The sequence below is a fragment of the Numenius arquata genome, chromosome 3 (assembly GCF_964106895.1).
Source record: "Numenius arquata chromosome 3, bNumArq3.hap1.1, whole genome shotgun sequence".
In the NCBI taxonomy this organism is placed as follows: Eukaryota; Metazoa; Chordata; class Aves; order Charadriiformes; family Scolopacidae; genus Numenius; species Numenius arquata.
This window is the reverse complement of record NC_133578.1, coordinates 18,781,631-18,796,545: the sequence shown is the minus strand read 5'-3', so window position 1 is coordinate 18,796,545 and position 14,915 is coordinate 18,781,631. Positions and strand designations below refer to the sequence as shown.

Sequence of the window (14,915 nt, the reverse complement as noted above, 5' to 3'; positions counted from 1 at the left end):
CAAACGTTGGCCAGGAAAACTGTTTGTTTTTCATGTCCACCTACTTCACTTCAAGTAATTGTTACAATAGGGTCAATAGTACACTACTATTAAAATAGCAACCTTGCAACTGAGAAACGAATTTGGTAGGGTTATAAAAGTTTGCAGATGCGTGCTCTCCTGCAAAGCACTTTGTGGTCAACCCAGGACCAGGTATGTGCAGAGTGAGCCTGTGTGTGTGTGTATATATATATATATGTACATACATTGGAAAGCCATAGAGCTGTGCTTACACACTTTATTTTTTCTATGGCCGTTAGGTTTGCGCCTGCATTCAGAGCTAGGTCTTTCCTTTTTTAATACCGCTTTTGATTTTGCATCCTTGAAGATGCTGGTGCCACGTGCCACACTAATGGTTAGTATCTGGGATTTAACATTGAACAGTTGAAGAACAGTCAGCTTTTAAAATCTAACCGGTTTTCAGCCCTAAAGAACAGCATTATTTAAATAATTACAGAATGCAACTGTAAAACTCAATCATGCAACGTGTTGAACCAAAGCAAAGGCTGTGAGGTGTGGGTAACCACTGCTAATCATGTCAAAAAATCATTAGGTTTCATAGCTATTAAATTATTTTTATGAAGGAGTCATCTGATATGAAGTGGGAAATTTGAACAGGACATTGTGAGATTATGGATCCTATTTTCTGGATTTTACCACCCTAATTGAGGTGGTCCTCTAGTTATTACTTACGATGTTCTTACCGTACACGCATCTCCAAATCTTTCCTTTTTCTCCATAATGAGATTTTGAAGTGCTTCCTCTTGGATTGGTGGTTAAAGATAATGAATGTGCTGTTTTCAGGTTGTATCTTCATTTTTGGAAAGCAAGTATGTTGAAGATGACTCAAGAAACTGTGGTGTGTTCAAAGTAAATAGAACGGTCTTTCCAGCACGCTGCAATGAAAAGCGTGAATGGATATGCAAAATACCAAAAGGTGAAATTTTAATTATTATACCCATTACTTGCAATTCAGGAGAGACAAGGAAATGAAATATCTAAAGGCCTGCTTTTTAGCCACATCTGGACTTCATTGGTCTTCTGCATGAAACCATGGTAAAGCTATATATGTCCATTAGGGTTTGTTGGCCAGTTAACAGGTCTAATATGTGCAGTCAGTTTCAAAATGGATAGCAATGATTAGCAGTTAGTTAGGAAGTTAAACAAAGTTCTTGTTTATTAAGGATACTAAAAATATTGTTTAGTAAATGTGGCAATTATTTTATTTTATTCCATGTTTCCTTTTTCTATTTTTCCTGAACGAGAATAGCAATATTCTTCATTATTTTGATTAAATCCTTATTATGCGGAAAAAGCAATTTCAATGAAATCTCTCTCTTCATTCTTAATCAGCAATGTTTTAATTTATTTATGTATTTTTGCAGGTGTTAAACCAAAGAATCCGGTTTGGTACGTAGCTGGTATGAAAACATTTTCTTTTTTTGCATCTTGAAACAATATAATTTAAGCCATTGATAAAAATAATAACTAAAATGTTCTAAGTTAAAAATTTACATTAAGGAACTTTGTAGGAACTTGTTGCTACAGATCAAAATCTGCCACTCTTTTGTTTAGGAACACTGAAACATCAGATACTACTCAGGTTAGGTAAAGGAATGTTGCCAGTAATAAGCACGGGAGTTTGAAAACCTATCCATCAGGTTAAAACTGCCTTTTTGCAAAGGCTGGGCAACCCTGTAACCATTACTGCAGTATCACAGGATAGAATATAAACCCAAAATTTACTCGTCGTGCTTTTTTTTTTTTTTCATAATTTGATATGTCGGATATGGTTCTGCTGTGGCATATCTGTCCTGTGACGTGTGGCTGAAGGCGGGCCATGGGTGTAACATAGAATGAGATTTGAAATGAGTTTTTACCCCTGCACAGCACTAACTCTCTTGCTTGTTTTCTAGAACTGCCGTGGTTGTATTATCAAGGAGCAGAATATCTTTTCCATGTCAGTCCTACAGACTGGGAAACCTATGAGTTTGTCTGTAGCTGGCTTCGTAGCGGAATGGCAACAATACATTCTTCTGCTGAACAAGCCTTTATTCTAAATAAAATTAAGAAGGTAAGAAAAACTTCCCCTTTGGAAAAAAATAAACCCTCATGCAGTAACTGGTTATTTTCTGCTGCATCTTTTGGAATATCTGGCTGCCTGTTGCTCCGAGAAGGGTCTGAAAGACATTTTACTTCAGAAATAATTCTCTTGCTGTCTTCATTTCCCACATCCCTCCCTGAGGCACTATTTAGCTAAAGAAATCATTTCAGAATCTGCAGCATAATACCTGCTAATGAACAGGTCAGTTAGTCTGCCTCAAAAGACCTACTAGGAGCAAAGACCAGCTTCCTATCACAAAGTGATGAAAGTAGGGGTAAAGAGAGAGATTTGTTTTGCATGTGGTGTGCATCCTTCTCTGTTTCTTCTTCTTTAACCACCCCTTCATGAACAAGGGGACCCATCATGGTTCCTCAGGTGTTCACATAGTGGTTCTGCATCCACCAGGATGTCTCCTGATCCTGCACAGTTCCACAGTTAACATTCCATTCCCACTCAGCAACTCACAGCTGGTCATCAGGGGCAATACCGAGGGACATTTCAGTGGGTGTATTAGCACAACATGGGCAGCAAGGCCAGATGTTTGAAATGGTCTTCATAGTTTAAACCTTCAATGTGATGATTTGAAAGGTTACTCCTGGGGAGAGCTGGCCAAGAATGAAGAATTACTAATTTCTCTGCACCTTGATGAAATCTAGAACTCTAAACCATAGAGGTGGGTGCTTATGACCATGGAAAATAGATTACCTTTTCCTCTGTGTACGCTTAGCAACATTCCCATGTGTTCACACATTTGTATGATGTCTCCTGAATTAAACCCCTTTGTGACTATGGATATTTATATAGAAAAAAAGACATAGGCCTCTAAATTCCCTCTGGATGAAAGCAGAATTTCTGTGAAGCACTCTGATGTAACAAAAAGATTTGAAGCTGAGAAATAGCTGCAAAAGCAGATGAATTCCTGAGAAGCTAAGTGTGGTTTTTTTCAGGTGTTCTCAGTAAAAGCAAAATAAAGAAAATATGGGGGAAAAAAAAAGAATAAAAATAATCTGTCTGTCTTACTGAGAGCAAAATTATATGGCTGTAATGTAAGGTATATCATAGCATAATCTTTAAAAAACCAACTAGTTCTCGGTATAGAAGCTCTCAACCCACGCTAGTTTTTCTTGCACTGTGTACAGCCTTCTCTACTTTTAATAGAAAGCATAAGTAGAATTCTGTTGTATTAAGATGGGGTTTCTAAGTTTCCAAGGAATTATGCATCATTTCTATCTGCTATTTAAGTAATTTTGTATTAAAACACGATGAACCGGATTTAGACCAACAGCTCATGGCAGAAATAGCTTATAATGAAAGAGCAACACAGCTGACCGGGCTGTCTTCTTCTGCATTTACCAGAGACTGAGTTGTGATGTAATTACTGCCTTACCTACCACTGAATGTTTATGACTTTAAAAATGGTATAACTTTTAAAAAACAGATTTATTTTTCCAGCTTAAGATCACTTCAGATGGCTAATCAGAATGCTTCTTTAAAGTCATGTTTACTTATAAGAGATCTTTTAAAAGCAAACTTATTAAAGTTAGTGGGTATTATGGCAGTTTGTGAGCATTCTGCGATGAAAAAGCCAAGTTTACTCCCTTGGCACTGGAAATCGGGTTAACTTCCGTCAAGTTTTGTCTCTGAATATAACACACAGGGATTGTAAAGCCTGCTGGCTTTGGTTAAGATTTCCCAGTATAGCCAAGTGTGTCCTGAAGTGGTTGTAACTGCTTTCCTGTGGAAGCAGGAATAAGGATGGCAATCACTAAAATAATACTCAGCAGCCCCAATAGACTTAGCATGTGTCATTAGAAAACTTGGTTAAAGTTTCTTAGCATGGAATTTGAAACTACATTTTTCACTGTTTCTTTAAAAACTGTGATGTCTAGGCTGAGTGCTGTGATTAGAGAACTTTATAAACTCAGGGGCCAGGCAATGCCAAATCAGACAGCATTCCTGAGTCTCTAGTTTTTTTGGTCAGAAACGTCTGTTTTCTGCAGTTGATATTGCTATATAAGCTGTGAGCTGGTGAAATCCTAACTGTAACTCCAAGGGCAGTGTGGCTGCCACAACACAGGCTGCACTTCAGTTCTTTATGGAAAAAAATAAATGCTTCCCAGAGACAGGGTGGCATTTCCAGTGTCCTGCACATTCAGAACTTTTTTCCCTTTGTTAGCTCTTTCCCAGTGGCCCCAAAACTGTGACTGTGGAGTGGCCAACCCTGAAAGTGAAGCCCGTTCATAGTTTAAGGCAGAATCAAGTCAGCACAGCAATAATGAGTGGCGGTTTGAATAACAGCATTTCTCTGACTGATCCATAATGCTTCACCCTTTAGGACCAGAGGTCTGGAACCTTTCAGGAGAACAACAATCAGTCTGGAAAGCATCTCTAGGAATCTCTTGTATGAGCTATATGAAGTCAGTAAATATTCATAGAAAACATTTTGAAGACATTAAGAAGGAACCAGCAGTATATTAATGCTGAAAGGAAATACTTGCTATTGTCTATTTTTAGTAGTTGGGGAAAAACAAATTCTAGCCTAAGACTACAGTCCTTTTCAAGCCAGATAGGCTGTAAATTCCTAAAACTGAAAATTCCTAGTTTACAGAAGATACATGAGCAATCCAGTGGAAACTGGGGGCTAAATCATGCTCTACTTAAGTGCATAACCTTACTGAAGTGACATAAATTAACATGGGCAGGATTTAGCACCTGTTCTTCCCATTGGAACCCAGTGGAGATGCTGTTCATCTGAATACGAACAGCCTGATTTTAGAGGTTTGTTAATGCTTTAATAGAGGGCAACAACAATTAAACATGTGGCAAATAAGTTTTAATTTTTTTTTGTAGCTGTCGAATAATGATGTTCACTGGTGGATTGGATTGCATGCAGAAAACCTCAGCGATGAATTTCGGTAAGAATACCTACACTTTTGCTGCTGGGGGTTGTACTTGACGTGCCCCATTTACAGGCTGCCATGCAGTCTGATGGGCTAAAGCAGTTTGGTGACTGAGTGGGATATTCAAGAGACAACTTCAGTTCTCATGTAAATATCATTCAGAATATATTACCCTTAATTTCTTTTCATGTTACAGTATTTCTTCTAAAAGGGGTTTAAAATATGCAAGCCAAATATATGAATATCAACCTTGGTAGTGGTGGTTGTCTTTTTTTAAAGCTTGGTTAATAAAGGGGCACTTTCTACCCTGAATCTGCTTACGAACACTTTTAATGGAGGTTGTATTTTGAGGTAAGGGCAGGAAAAAGTGTAACTACACTCTTAACATTTCTATGCAGCTGGAGGGATGAATCACCAGTAACATACCAGAACTGGAATGAAGGGAGGGAGAGAGATCTGCAGAAACCAGTGAAAAGATGCGGATTCATTTCATCACAAACAGGTTTATTTTGTCTTTCCTTTTGTTGCAGGAGTTGTGACTTGATTCTGTTGTTGGCCAAAGGGGTTATAGTTTTTTAATTGCTTTCAAGAAATGCAATCCCTATTACATGGTCCGGTATTACATAGTCCTTTTACGTGGTTATAATTTGCATAACTACTTTCATGGTTAAGAAAATAATATTAAAAATATCATGAATACGCTCAGAGACTAGGTTGTAGGATTTAAAAGTATATTAATAGTTCCAGTACTCGAATGTCAAAATATAAAGATTCCAGTGATACTGAATCTTTAGTTTTGCTTAAAAATCTGTTATGTGGCACAGCAAAAATGTTAATGCATTGCTGGTTGTCACAGTCAGTTTTCTCATAGCCAAATGGACCAGATGGACAAGCAATAATTTTTCGTACGTTTATAAACTGTTTTTCTATCAGCACACAACTTTAAATACTGAGCTTTCTAGTTTGTTTTTGCCCCTATAGCCAATCTGATGAGAGATCTTTGGATGCCATGGTTTTAGTGCTAGCCTTTATACCACCACATAGCTCTACAGTTTGCTTGAGTAATAAAAAAAAATTTACAGTGCTGCTGCTTCCAGTGATTTCTGTCATCTCTCAGTCTCTGTTTTCTGAAGATCTGCAAGTCATATGATAAAGAAAACATGTCAGGTTCTGTGAAAAGGAAAAATACCCAGCTTTGTATTTGTGACTGAAAAGAATTAATGCTAAAATTTAAAAAAATTAAAACTAAAAAACCCCTCTTTTTTTCCACACATAATCATAGGATTTTGATTCATGACTTTTGAATGCTTGAGTTTTATGTTACTATAGTTAGTATCAGATAACAGGAAGGGACGCCCACCTTCCCCCATCAGCTGGCCAGTAGATGGGAGCTGGTCAACAAGTTGTTGAGTGTACTGTGTTCCACTGAAAAATGTATTTTCAGGTCAGCGTGTATTCAGCAGGTCAGCAGTTTATGTCAGTACCTGGATCTTGCCAACAATTTTCAATGTAAGGAAGTCAAACTATTTTATCTGGAAGGCATAATTTCTATACCTTTCCTATTTTTATTTTTTTTTGCATAATGAGTATTTTTTTAAATACATGATGATAGAGGCATATGTTATGTGACTCAGTGTAGAGGAATTGCTTTAACTTAATAAAATCAAAGTGGGAATAAAAATATGAGTCCCATGGATGATCAAATCCACTGCAGTACGGTATGTCCAAATATATTTGATGCAGAATCTTGTTTTACTTAATGACTAAAGGATTCCCTTCTTAATGATATCTAAGCTAGCTAAGAAAAAACCCTTTCCGATTCTTAAGCCAACATTGAACTGTGATTTTTTCTTTTTACACAGGACTCTGGGGTGATGAAAACTGTACTGTCTCTCTTCCTTGTATTTGTAAGCGTAAATTTGCATGGAAAATAGAGAAAGAGATTCCAAAAGACCAAAACCAACAAGGAATATGTCCCAAAGGCTGGTTGCACTTTGGATTCAAAGTAAAACATTTTTTCTGTTTGATAATTCAAAATGCATTCTGTACTTATGACAGAAATTAGATTTCTTAAGCATTATTCGATATTTGAAGATTTCTTACTTTTTGAAAGCAGAGTCTTTAGGTTTATAACTACTGACAGGTTTACAGATATTAAGTAGCTTTGCACACGGAAGTTGTCTTAATTAGATGTCAAAAATTTTACTTTAGTTGAAGGAGATGAATACTCATATATGCAAAAGCTATCCAAGTGTATTTGTGCTCTTGCTGTAAAAAGCCTGTTCCATCCTCTCTTTTCCACTTATGACGATTCCAAGAGTCTTTTATGGTCTCAAAACAGATCTCTGACCCCTGGTTGTACAAAATGGTCCCAAACTGCTGCCATCCCCCAGAAGATGCTGTTTCAAATAGGGCTCATCAAAGATAATTATAAACCAAAGTCTATTTGCAATTGAAGGTTGAAAGGCAATGATTTCATTAGGCTTCTCTGAAATACGTACATTCCGTAATAGCAGCGTGCATTGAGGTGGCTGGATTTATCCTGGTGCTAAACTGCAGGGACTACAAGGATAAATTTAACCCAGATTGTGTTTGCCTTTAAACAAGTAATTTGAATCCAAGCCTGATTGCAGCTGAACACTGATACCGAGCATGTTGGAGAAGCCTATTGCAGGACAGAAACTAATGAAATACTTAGTTTTTAGTAACAGCATGTGAAATGTTTTAGTGATCGCTCTTAGTGATTGATAAATGGTTTTTAAATTGGAGAAAAAACCAAAACAAGCTCTTTTTTTTTTTTTTTTTTTTTTTTTTTAAAACAGTGTTTTTTGATACAAATTCCAAAGGATCCAGAGCATCTGAGAACCTGGTATTCTGCACAAGAGTTCTGCAGTAGCCATGATGGGTCACTCGCTTCCCTTGAAGATGAACTGGAACAAGGTAGAATACTTGAAAATATTGTTAAATAAATAAAATTTCATCTTCATTAGGTAGGATGCTGTAGTAAAGTTTTGTCTTGGATACAGATTTCGGAAAAAAGATCGCTCAGATCCTACTTATGGTTTTGCTGCTTTAAACAAGTTAGTGTTTCTCTTCCCCTATTTCCTAAAATGTAAAGATTCAAATATCTACTGACCTATATGACAATTACATTTTGAGGAGAAATTATAAGTTCTTTTATGCTTACTACCAAGGATTAGAAATACAAAAAAAAATATGGAATACCCATTTAAAATTTTGCTATGTAAAATTTCTATCTTATGAATGCAACACCACATTGTTATAGAAGCAATCTTATTTTTATCCATTAATAGTACTTAAAATCTGATCTATATTATACCACATAAGCATAGCGCTAGGCTGGAACGGTCAGAGAAATAAATGCCAGCACATTTGTAAACATTTATAATCCCTATTCATAGTAATCTGCGGTTGAGCTTCATAAATTTGTAAAACCACTTATTTTGGAGGTGGGAGGAATCTCATTGGCTATCTTCAGTGCAGAAATCTTATTTCCAACTAAAAGTGAGAAAAGCTTTTTCAGTGGGACGGTACCCTGAACTAATACTTAAGGTGTTTAAGCTGCTTGAAAACTTGTTAGTTAATGGGCTAGATCCTAACCCAACTGAAGTTAATCAGTTTAACTGAATTTATAGTTAGATGACACTGAAATGCTGCTCAAGGTCTTACTTTCTAGTAACTATGTAATGACATTGATTAGTAATTAAATTATTCACTGCTTTAGTATGGTGGAAGAGACTTCATCTGTCCCTAAGTGATTACCAGTTATTTATATTTTATTCCTGTTTCATTTTCTAGCTTTCATAACAATGAATCTATTTGGACGGAAAACTAGTGTTTGGATAGGTTTCCAGAGTGACGATTATGAAAAATGGGTGAATGAAAAGCTTCCAGTGTATTCCAACTGGTCTCCAGTTGAAGTAGTGGATGTGAGTATTTCCAGGGGGTTTAAGGACAGTGGGAAGATGTTTTATCCACAAAAATAATGACTGCCACAAAGACAAGGCCTAACTTGTTCCAGCAAATTAGTCTTCTCTTAATTTTTGCAACTTCAAACAACTGTGGGCACAGATTTATAGGCATAACTAGAGGTAGCAAAAAAGGCACTATTGAGAGAGTTATTTATGTAATTTGTGTCTATAGTCACATTCTCTTGCAATTGCTTTTAAGCACCAAAGTTTGAATTATATGGTTAGTGTCATATGCTGGGTCTGAGCAAAGTTTAGGAATAAGATTATGAATTTCATATTTTAATATATTGTTTTACACTATGTTACTCCATATTGGGCTTAGCATTTTAGTTTGTTCAGTGAAAGCTTGTGACTTTTTCATTAGGAGGTTGTTGTTTCAAATTTTATTTATGGAAGTGTTCATTGTTCTACCTAAATATTTATAATAGTGACTTTCAGATAATTATTCTTCTAAATGTAATGTAATCATTTTTATGCATTGTTTTTACACGGTGTCTTTTTTAATTAATATGAGGTTCTGTGTTGATTGCAGAGACAGCGTTATAACAGTGCAAACATTCAAGAACAACTTCCACTATGTACATTGGTATCAAATAACCCTAATTTTCATTTTACGGGAAAATGGTACTTAGAAAATTGTCAGAAAAACTATGGGTTTATCTGCCAAAAGACTCAGGGTAAGATTTTCTTTTGCTTTGCTTCTGTTCTCTTTTCTTACTATATTGAATTCAGTTTACTTTATTCTCATCTGGAAGCATCTTGTTAGAGGTGTCTATAAAACCAGGAGCAGAAAAGATTTCTAAGATAGTTCTACTCTGATATTTAGACAGACTAGCTCTACAGTATTTAATAAATCAACAGTGTGATGTAGAAGTAATTTCTGAAAAAGTATTTTGTTCATTTTCTTCCTAACTTTGAGCTTTCTGTTGCATATCTAAGATTCAGGAATAGAGATTAAATTTCATGTTTTCTGTCATTGCAAGCAGAGTAACAGCATGAAATTACAAAAGGCAAAACAGGGTAATTTTGATAAAAATATGATTTCTAAAAAAATATAAATTTTAGGTGGTGGGACTTGCAATTTTAAATCAGAATAGACTCTAGAAAATGTATTTCTGTGAGCAGTGTGGACCGACTAGCCAGTCAAATAGGTAGTTTGGCTTTTCTTCTCACCCTTCTCTAATTCTGTCCCCATGAAGTTGACTTGCCAGAAGCATGGAGCTTTTGCGGGGAACACACATTGTTTGCTTTCCTCAAGCCACATCCCGTAGCGTTGCCTGTTGGCTCAGGAGCCGCTGGCATCCATCCACAGGGCACTCGGGTGGCTTCGGAGCCCATCCCCAGGCTGCGGGAACCTGATAGAGCTTGGTACCAAAATAGACCCAGCAGCAAATTATTAACCCTAAAGCGAAGGGAGGGCTGCAATCTGAGAACTGTAAGGAGTGTCCTTGGGTGCTGTACTACGGTGGAGGTGGCTTTACATGGCTCAACTTTATATATCACCTCTTAGTTAAGCCCTGGGTCTAAAGAGACAAGGCTCTCCTTGCCAGCTGCCTAGGGGGTGAGGGAGAGCAAGTCAAGAAGTAGAATAAACAAATACAAGCTTTGGGCAGTGCTCACATGTGGCTCTAGCAAATCATAGCTGTATTTGACATCATTTATTATGAACTACAATTGCGGGGATTGCTGGAGTAATCCTGCATGTAGTGTAGAAAAAATAAATAAATGCATTTTCCTGCTGGTTTGTTTCATTTACCTCCCGAACGTTTGTATTTTAACCCCTTGCTGCTGCTTCAGACAGAGGGAAAAGGCATTAAAAGGCAGGAAGGAAAACTTGTTGCCTTGGGGTGGCCATGCTGCAGGCTGCCAGGGGGGTGTTGGGGCTGTGGTGGGTGCTCAGGATCCTCCCCACGAAGGAAGGAAGGGAGAAGTGAGGCAGCCTCTTGCTGGTGGTAGTGAACTGCTAGGTTTGCTCAAATGTCCAAACAGATGTGTCAATTCCTGGAAGGATGAGCTGGTGCTTTGCTTCTGCCATCCCGTCCACATCCCATCTCCTGTCTCCCCTTTTTTGAATTATTTTCTGTAGGAGACTAAAGTGAAATAAACCAGCAGGAGATCTGAACTGGGCTCTGTTCTCTTAGTGTTGCTTGAGTTAAGATTGTGTCAGCGTTTTACTGCATTGCCTGCCTTTTCTTTCTTTAGGCAGTGACACACACTGAAAGCTGGAAAAAAATAGACTGTTTCAGTTAGCTCAAGAACAGAACTTCTTCTTGCTTAGAAATTTCTAATTTTAAATTATTTGTGAATGACAAATAATAAATCAGTTTACTATTTTAAGATGCCTGTTAACACTCCTCTTCCATTAGTCATAAAGGGAACCAAGTCTAAAAACACTCCACCTCGTAGCAAAGCAACCACTTCATTTTGTAATCACAGAGAAGCCTTACAGACAGAAGTAATTAATCCAAACTGACAAACAGGATTAAAACTGAGGCATTGCTTTATTTTTATAGTCCTGTTTAAACTGTATTGTGGGCATTCATACACATTAGCTAAGGCATTTGGCTCCTGTAGAAAAGCCAGCACAGCAGCATCACAGTCAGGGCTGGAGCAGAATGGTCATTGTCTCCTGATTTTTTTTTGACATGGGAGATTCTCTCTCTCTTTATTTCTTAAAACTAAAAAGTCTGCTTCTTCCTTTAATTTTTTTTTTTGGACATTGCTGTGTTAGTCTATCATCAAAAAGAGATTTAAGTCAAGTCTCCATGCACACAGGATTTATCTTTAAGCGCTAGTACTCTGATCTTCCCTGCATTGGCTCATGGATAATAAAGATGAGCTCAAGAACCTCCCAAGCACTTGTACCATGAACCACAGTTTGTCATCCTCTCGGTTGTGCAAGAACAATTATTTGTGAGGCCAGGATTGCTGCTGTAAACTGATCTTGGAAATTATTAAAAATAACGGGTGAAAAAAGAGGTAATGTAAATTACATGCAAGGTATCTAGGGTAAGAGCACTCTGCAGCCCACTACTGCCGGTCCCTTGGGATATGCCCAGATCCCAGGTGATTTCTTACTGACCTTCAAGGATCCAGTCAGTGGAACTAACTCCATCCAGGGTTTATCTTTTTTTTTTTTTTTTTTGGTTATATATTAAACTCATAAACTCCTGTAATGTTTTGTGCTGTGATGGAATTTTAGATACTGTTCTAGTAGCCATCCTCTTTTTCTTTTTGAAGTTCACAGTGCCTTCCTGAAACCAAGGAGTTTGCTATTTTTTGATTTGTTTTTAAGGATGGTTCTGATGTTTTAGGAGCTGTTCTGCTACGTGCAAGCTGTCTGTTGTGAAAAATAAATAAATCCTTTCTGTTTATAACAGACACATCCAGACATGTCATCAACGCATCTGCAATGTACCCTGTGCCAGATACTTTAGAATATGGAAACAGGACATATAAGCTAATACGTGGGAATTTTACGTGGTCTTCAGCTTTAAAAACCTGCATGGCAAACGGGGCGGAGTTGGTCAGCATTACCAACCAGTACCACCAGGCTTTCCTCACAGTCATTGTGAACCGGCTGGGATTCAACCACTGGATTGGGCTGTTCACTTCAGATGTACGTAGTGGGCTCCCTGGCTATGAATGTGATGCTGCAAAGGAGTTTTTCCAGTAACAAGCCAATGAGTTGTGCCATTCTTTTGAAGTCACAGGAAGTTTGCATCTGGAAATGAAACCTGGGAAAGCTTGAGCCCTAACCATTTCTTTGCAATGTAATATATAAATCTAATGAGAGCCAGTTTGGTGCAATAACTAATGAAAACTAAAAGTCACAGAAAACATTTAAAAACACACAGAAAATCTCTTGTAGTGTCAACATTGAAATGATGTTGTTTTATTTGTAGTTGCTCAATGGCCCAAATAACCATCTATTGAAAACAGCAGGTTAGACGTAGTTTGTGGTCTCCCAGAAGTAAGTTGGGAGGGCCCTTGGATCTGTCTTTTGTAGATCCTTCTGGATCTATCCGGCCTTCAGAGACATCAGACATTCTGTAACATCTGGTGTGGATGCCACCAGAAGAAGACGAACTTTTACAGTGCTAAAGCATATCAGAAAGATAATTTTAAATTTGTTTTGGCAGAACGGGCTTAACTTTGAATGGTCGGATGGGACAAGGTCTTTGTTTACCTTCTGGGAAGACGACGAGTCCCAGGCCTTTGGCAGCTGCGTTTACATTGATACTTCGGGGCACTGGAAAAGTGCTAACTGCGAGCGACTTCTGCAAGGAGCAGTTTGCCATGTGCCACCTAGTAAGTCAGAGTGAAGTTTTATATTAAATCTTTGCAGCTGCAAATGTATGTCTTGACAGTGGAAGTATGTGAAAGGAAATTAATTGGTTTGAGGTTAAGCAATGATGATAGTATTATTTAAAACTGAAGTATATTGCTGGCATTTCCTTGCTGTATCTCCTATTTGCATAACCATTTTTTTCCCATAAAATATTGGCCATCAGGTCTGGTCCATAGGAGAATGGGAAGAGAACCTTCATAATAGAAAAGAAACAGTAAAATTACTTACCCTGTCTCTTCGGTGAGCACTGTATCATCTGTGAAAAATGATGATTGCTAATAACCTAGCTCGAAGGGAGATAAATTCCATTTGCTGCAATTAACTGTGGGATGGGAGAAGGGAAGCATTCAGACCAAAGTGAAAAATTAGAGTCACATCTTCGCTGATTGCACATAAAAGATTTTGCAACCTTTTTCGTAAAGATAAGAATGTTTTCCTGTACCCTAAAATATATTGTGTTTCCTGCAATGTTCTGTCAGTTACTCGGCCTTCATTTGAATCCAGAATTCAGGTCTGGATCTCCATTCAGTCCAGGACTGCAGAGTCTTTGGCAGCATCCAGTTCTCAAAATATTCCTATCCGGTTGTATTGATCGCCAGGGGTTCACTTACAGCTTGTTATAGCTTTTGGGTCTGTTGAGAAGAAAGCCGTTTTGGAATCCTTCAAGACCAAAATGATCCTTTAGCATGCTTTTTGTTTTGAAGCTGACTAATTTTCTAATTTGCTTGTCAAGTTATGTAATCTTATATAGCCTAAGGTTTACTTCAGCTTTAAAAAAATGCGTTTTGCAGCAAAGTAGGAGGTGTGTGAGACCCTAGGTAACGTAGCTGAATCAACAGCACTGCCGAAAAAGTGATGCTGGGTATCGCAAAGTGAGCTTGTAGAGTTGCCCTGAGTCAGAGGGACTCTTTGCCGCGGCACGTTGCAGGCTGGAGAGGCTGGAAACTTTCCTCTGCACCACGGTATTTGGCAGACGTCGTCTTTGCGGCTTAATGGGGAGAAACTCCGCAGTCCTCGGAAATCCCCAGCCCTCTGGGAGATGCTGGGCAGCCCGCAGGGCTCTGACGTGCCCATAGTTTGCTCACAACTCCCGCTGCGCGTCAGTGCCGGTTAGATTGTCCTGATACTGCTGTTGCAATCCAGCAACGGGTTTGATCAGAAATAAAACCAGCTTTGCTCTTCTAATCCAAATATATACAACCACTAGATTTTCACTTTGAAAAATAGAGGCGTAACGCAATAGCGTGCTTATTAGCATTACTCCAAAACAGCGTGTGGAATGTTATATTGTGTATGTTGTTGTGCCAATAAAGCTGTGCCGTTATTTCTATCACAGAAAAGAAACTCCCTGCCTATAAAGGCTTATGTTCAGAAAAAACTGTTCCCTGGATCAAATTCAAAAACAGTTGCTACAGCTTTTCCACAGTTCTGCAGGGCACAAGTTTTGATACTGCATATGAAGTCTGCAGAAATCAAGGTAAGTGGTTATTTTGTAGCTGCAAAATTTCATCGTGATACCTTAAAAAACT

General features: G+C 37.9%; 1 protein-coding gene across 1 annotated transcript in view; it reads left to right on the top strand.

The window, feature by feature from the left end:
* The window catches only part of PLA2R1 (phospholipase A2 receptor 1), a 40,877-nt gene that overhangs the window by 23,623 nt on the left and 2,339 nt on the right, over positions 1-14,915 (top strand). The window contains exons 15-26 of the mRNA XM_074144887.1: positions 844-976; positions 1,425-1,460; positions 1,956-2,113; positions 4,994-5,058; positions 5,442-5,545; positions 6,906-7,048; positions 7,866-7,983; positions 8,863-8,993; positions 9,568-9,712; positions 12,416-12,654; positions 13,178-13,346; positions 14,723-14,863. Of these exons, the coding sequence (XP_074000988.1) occupies positions 844-976; positions 1,425-1,460; positions 1,956-2,113; positions 4,994-5,058; positions 5,442-5,545; positions 6,906-7,048; positions 7,866-7,983; positions 8,863-8,993; positions 9,568-9,712; positions 12,416-12,654; positions 13,178-13,346; positions 14,723-14,863 (1,582 nt within the window). The remainder of the gene's footprint in view (positions 1-843; positions 977-1,424; positions 1,461-1,955; positions 2,114-4,993; positions 5,059-5,441; positions 5,546-6,905; positions 7,049-7,865; positions 7,984-8,862; positions 8,994-9,567; positions 9,713-12,415; positions 12,655-13,177; positions 13,347-14,722; positions 14,864-14,915) is intronic.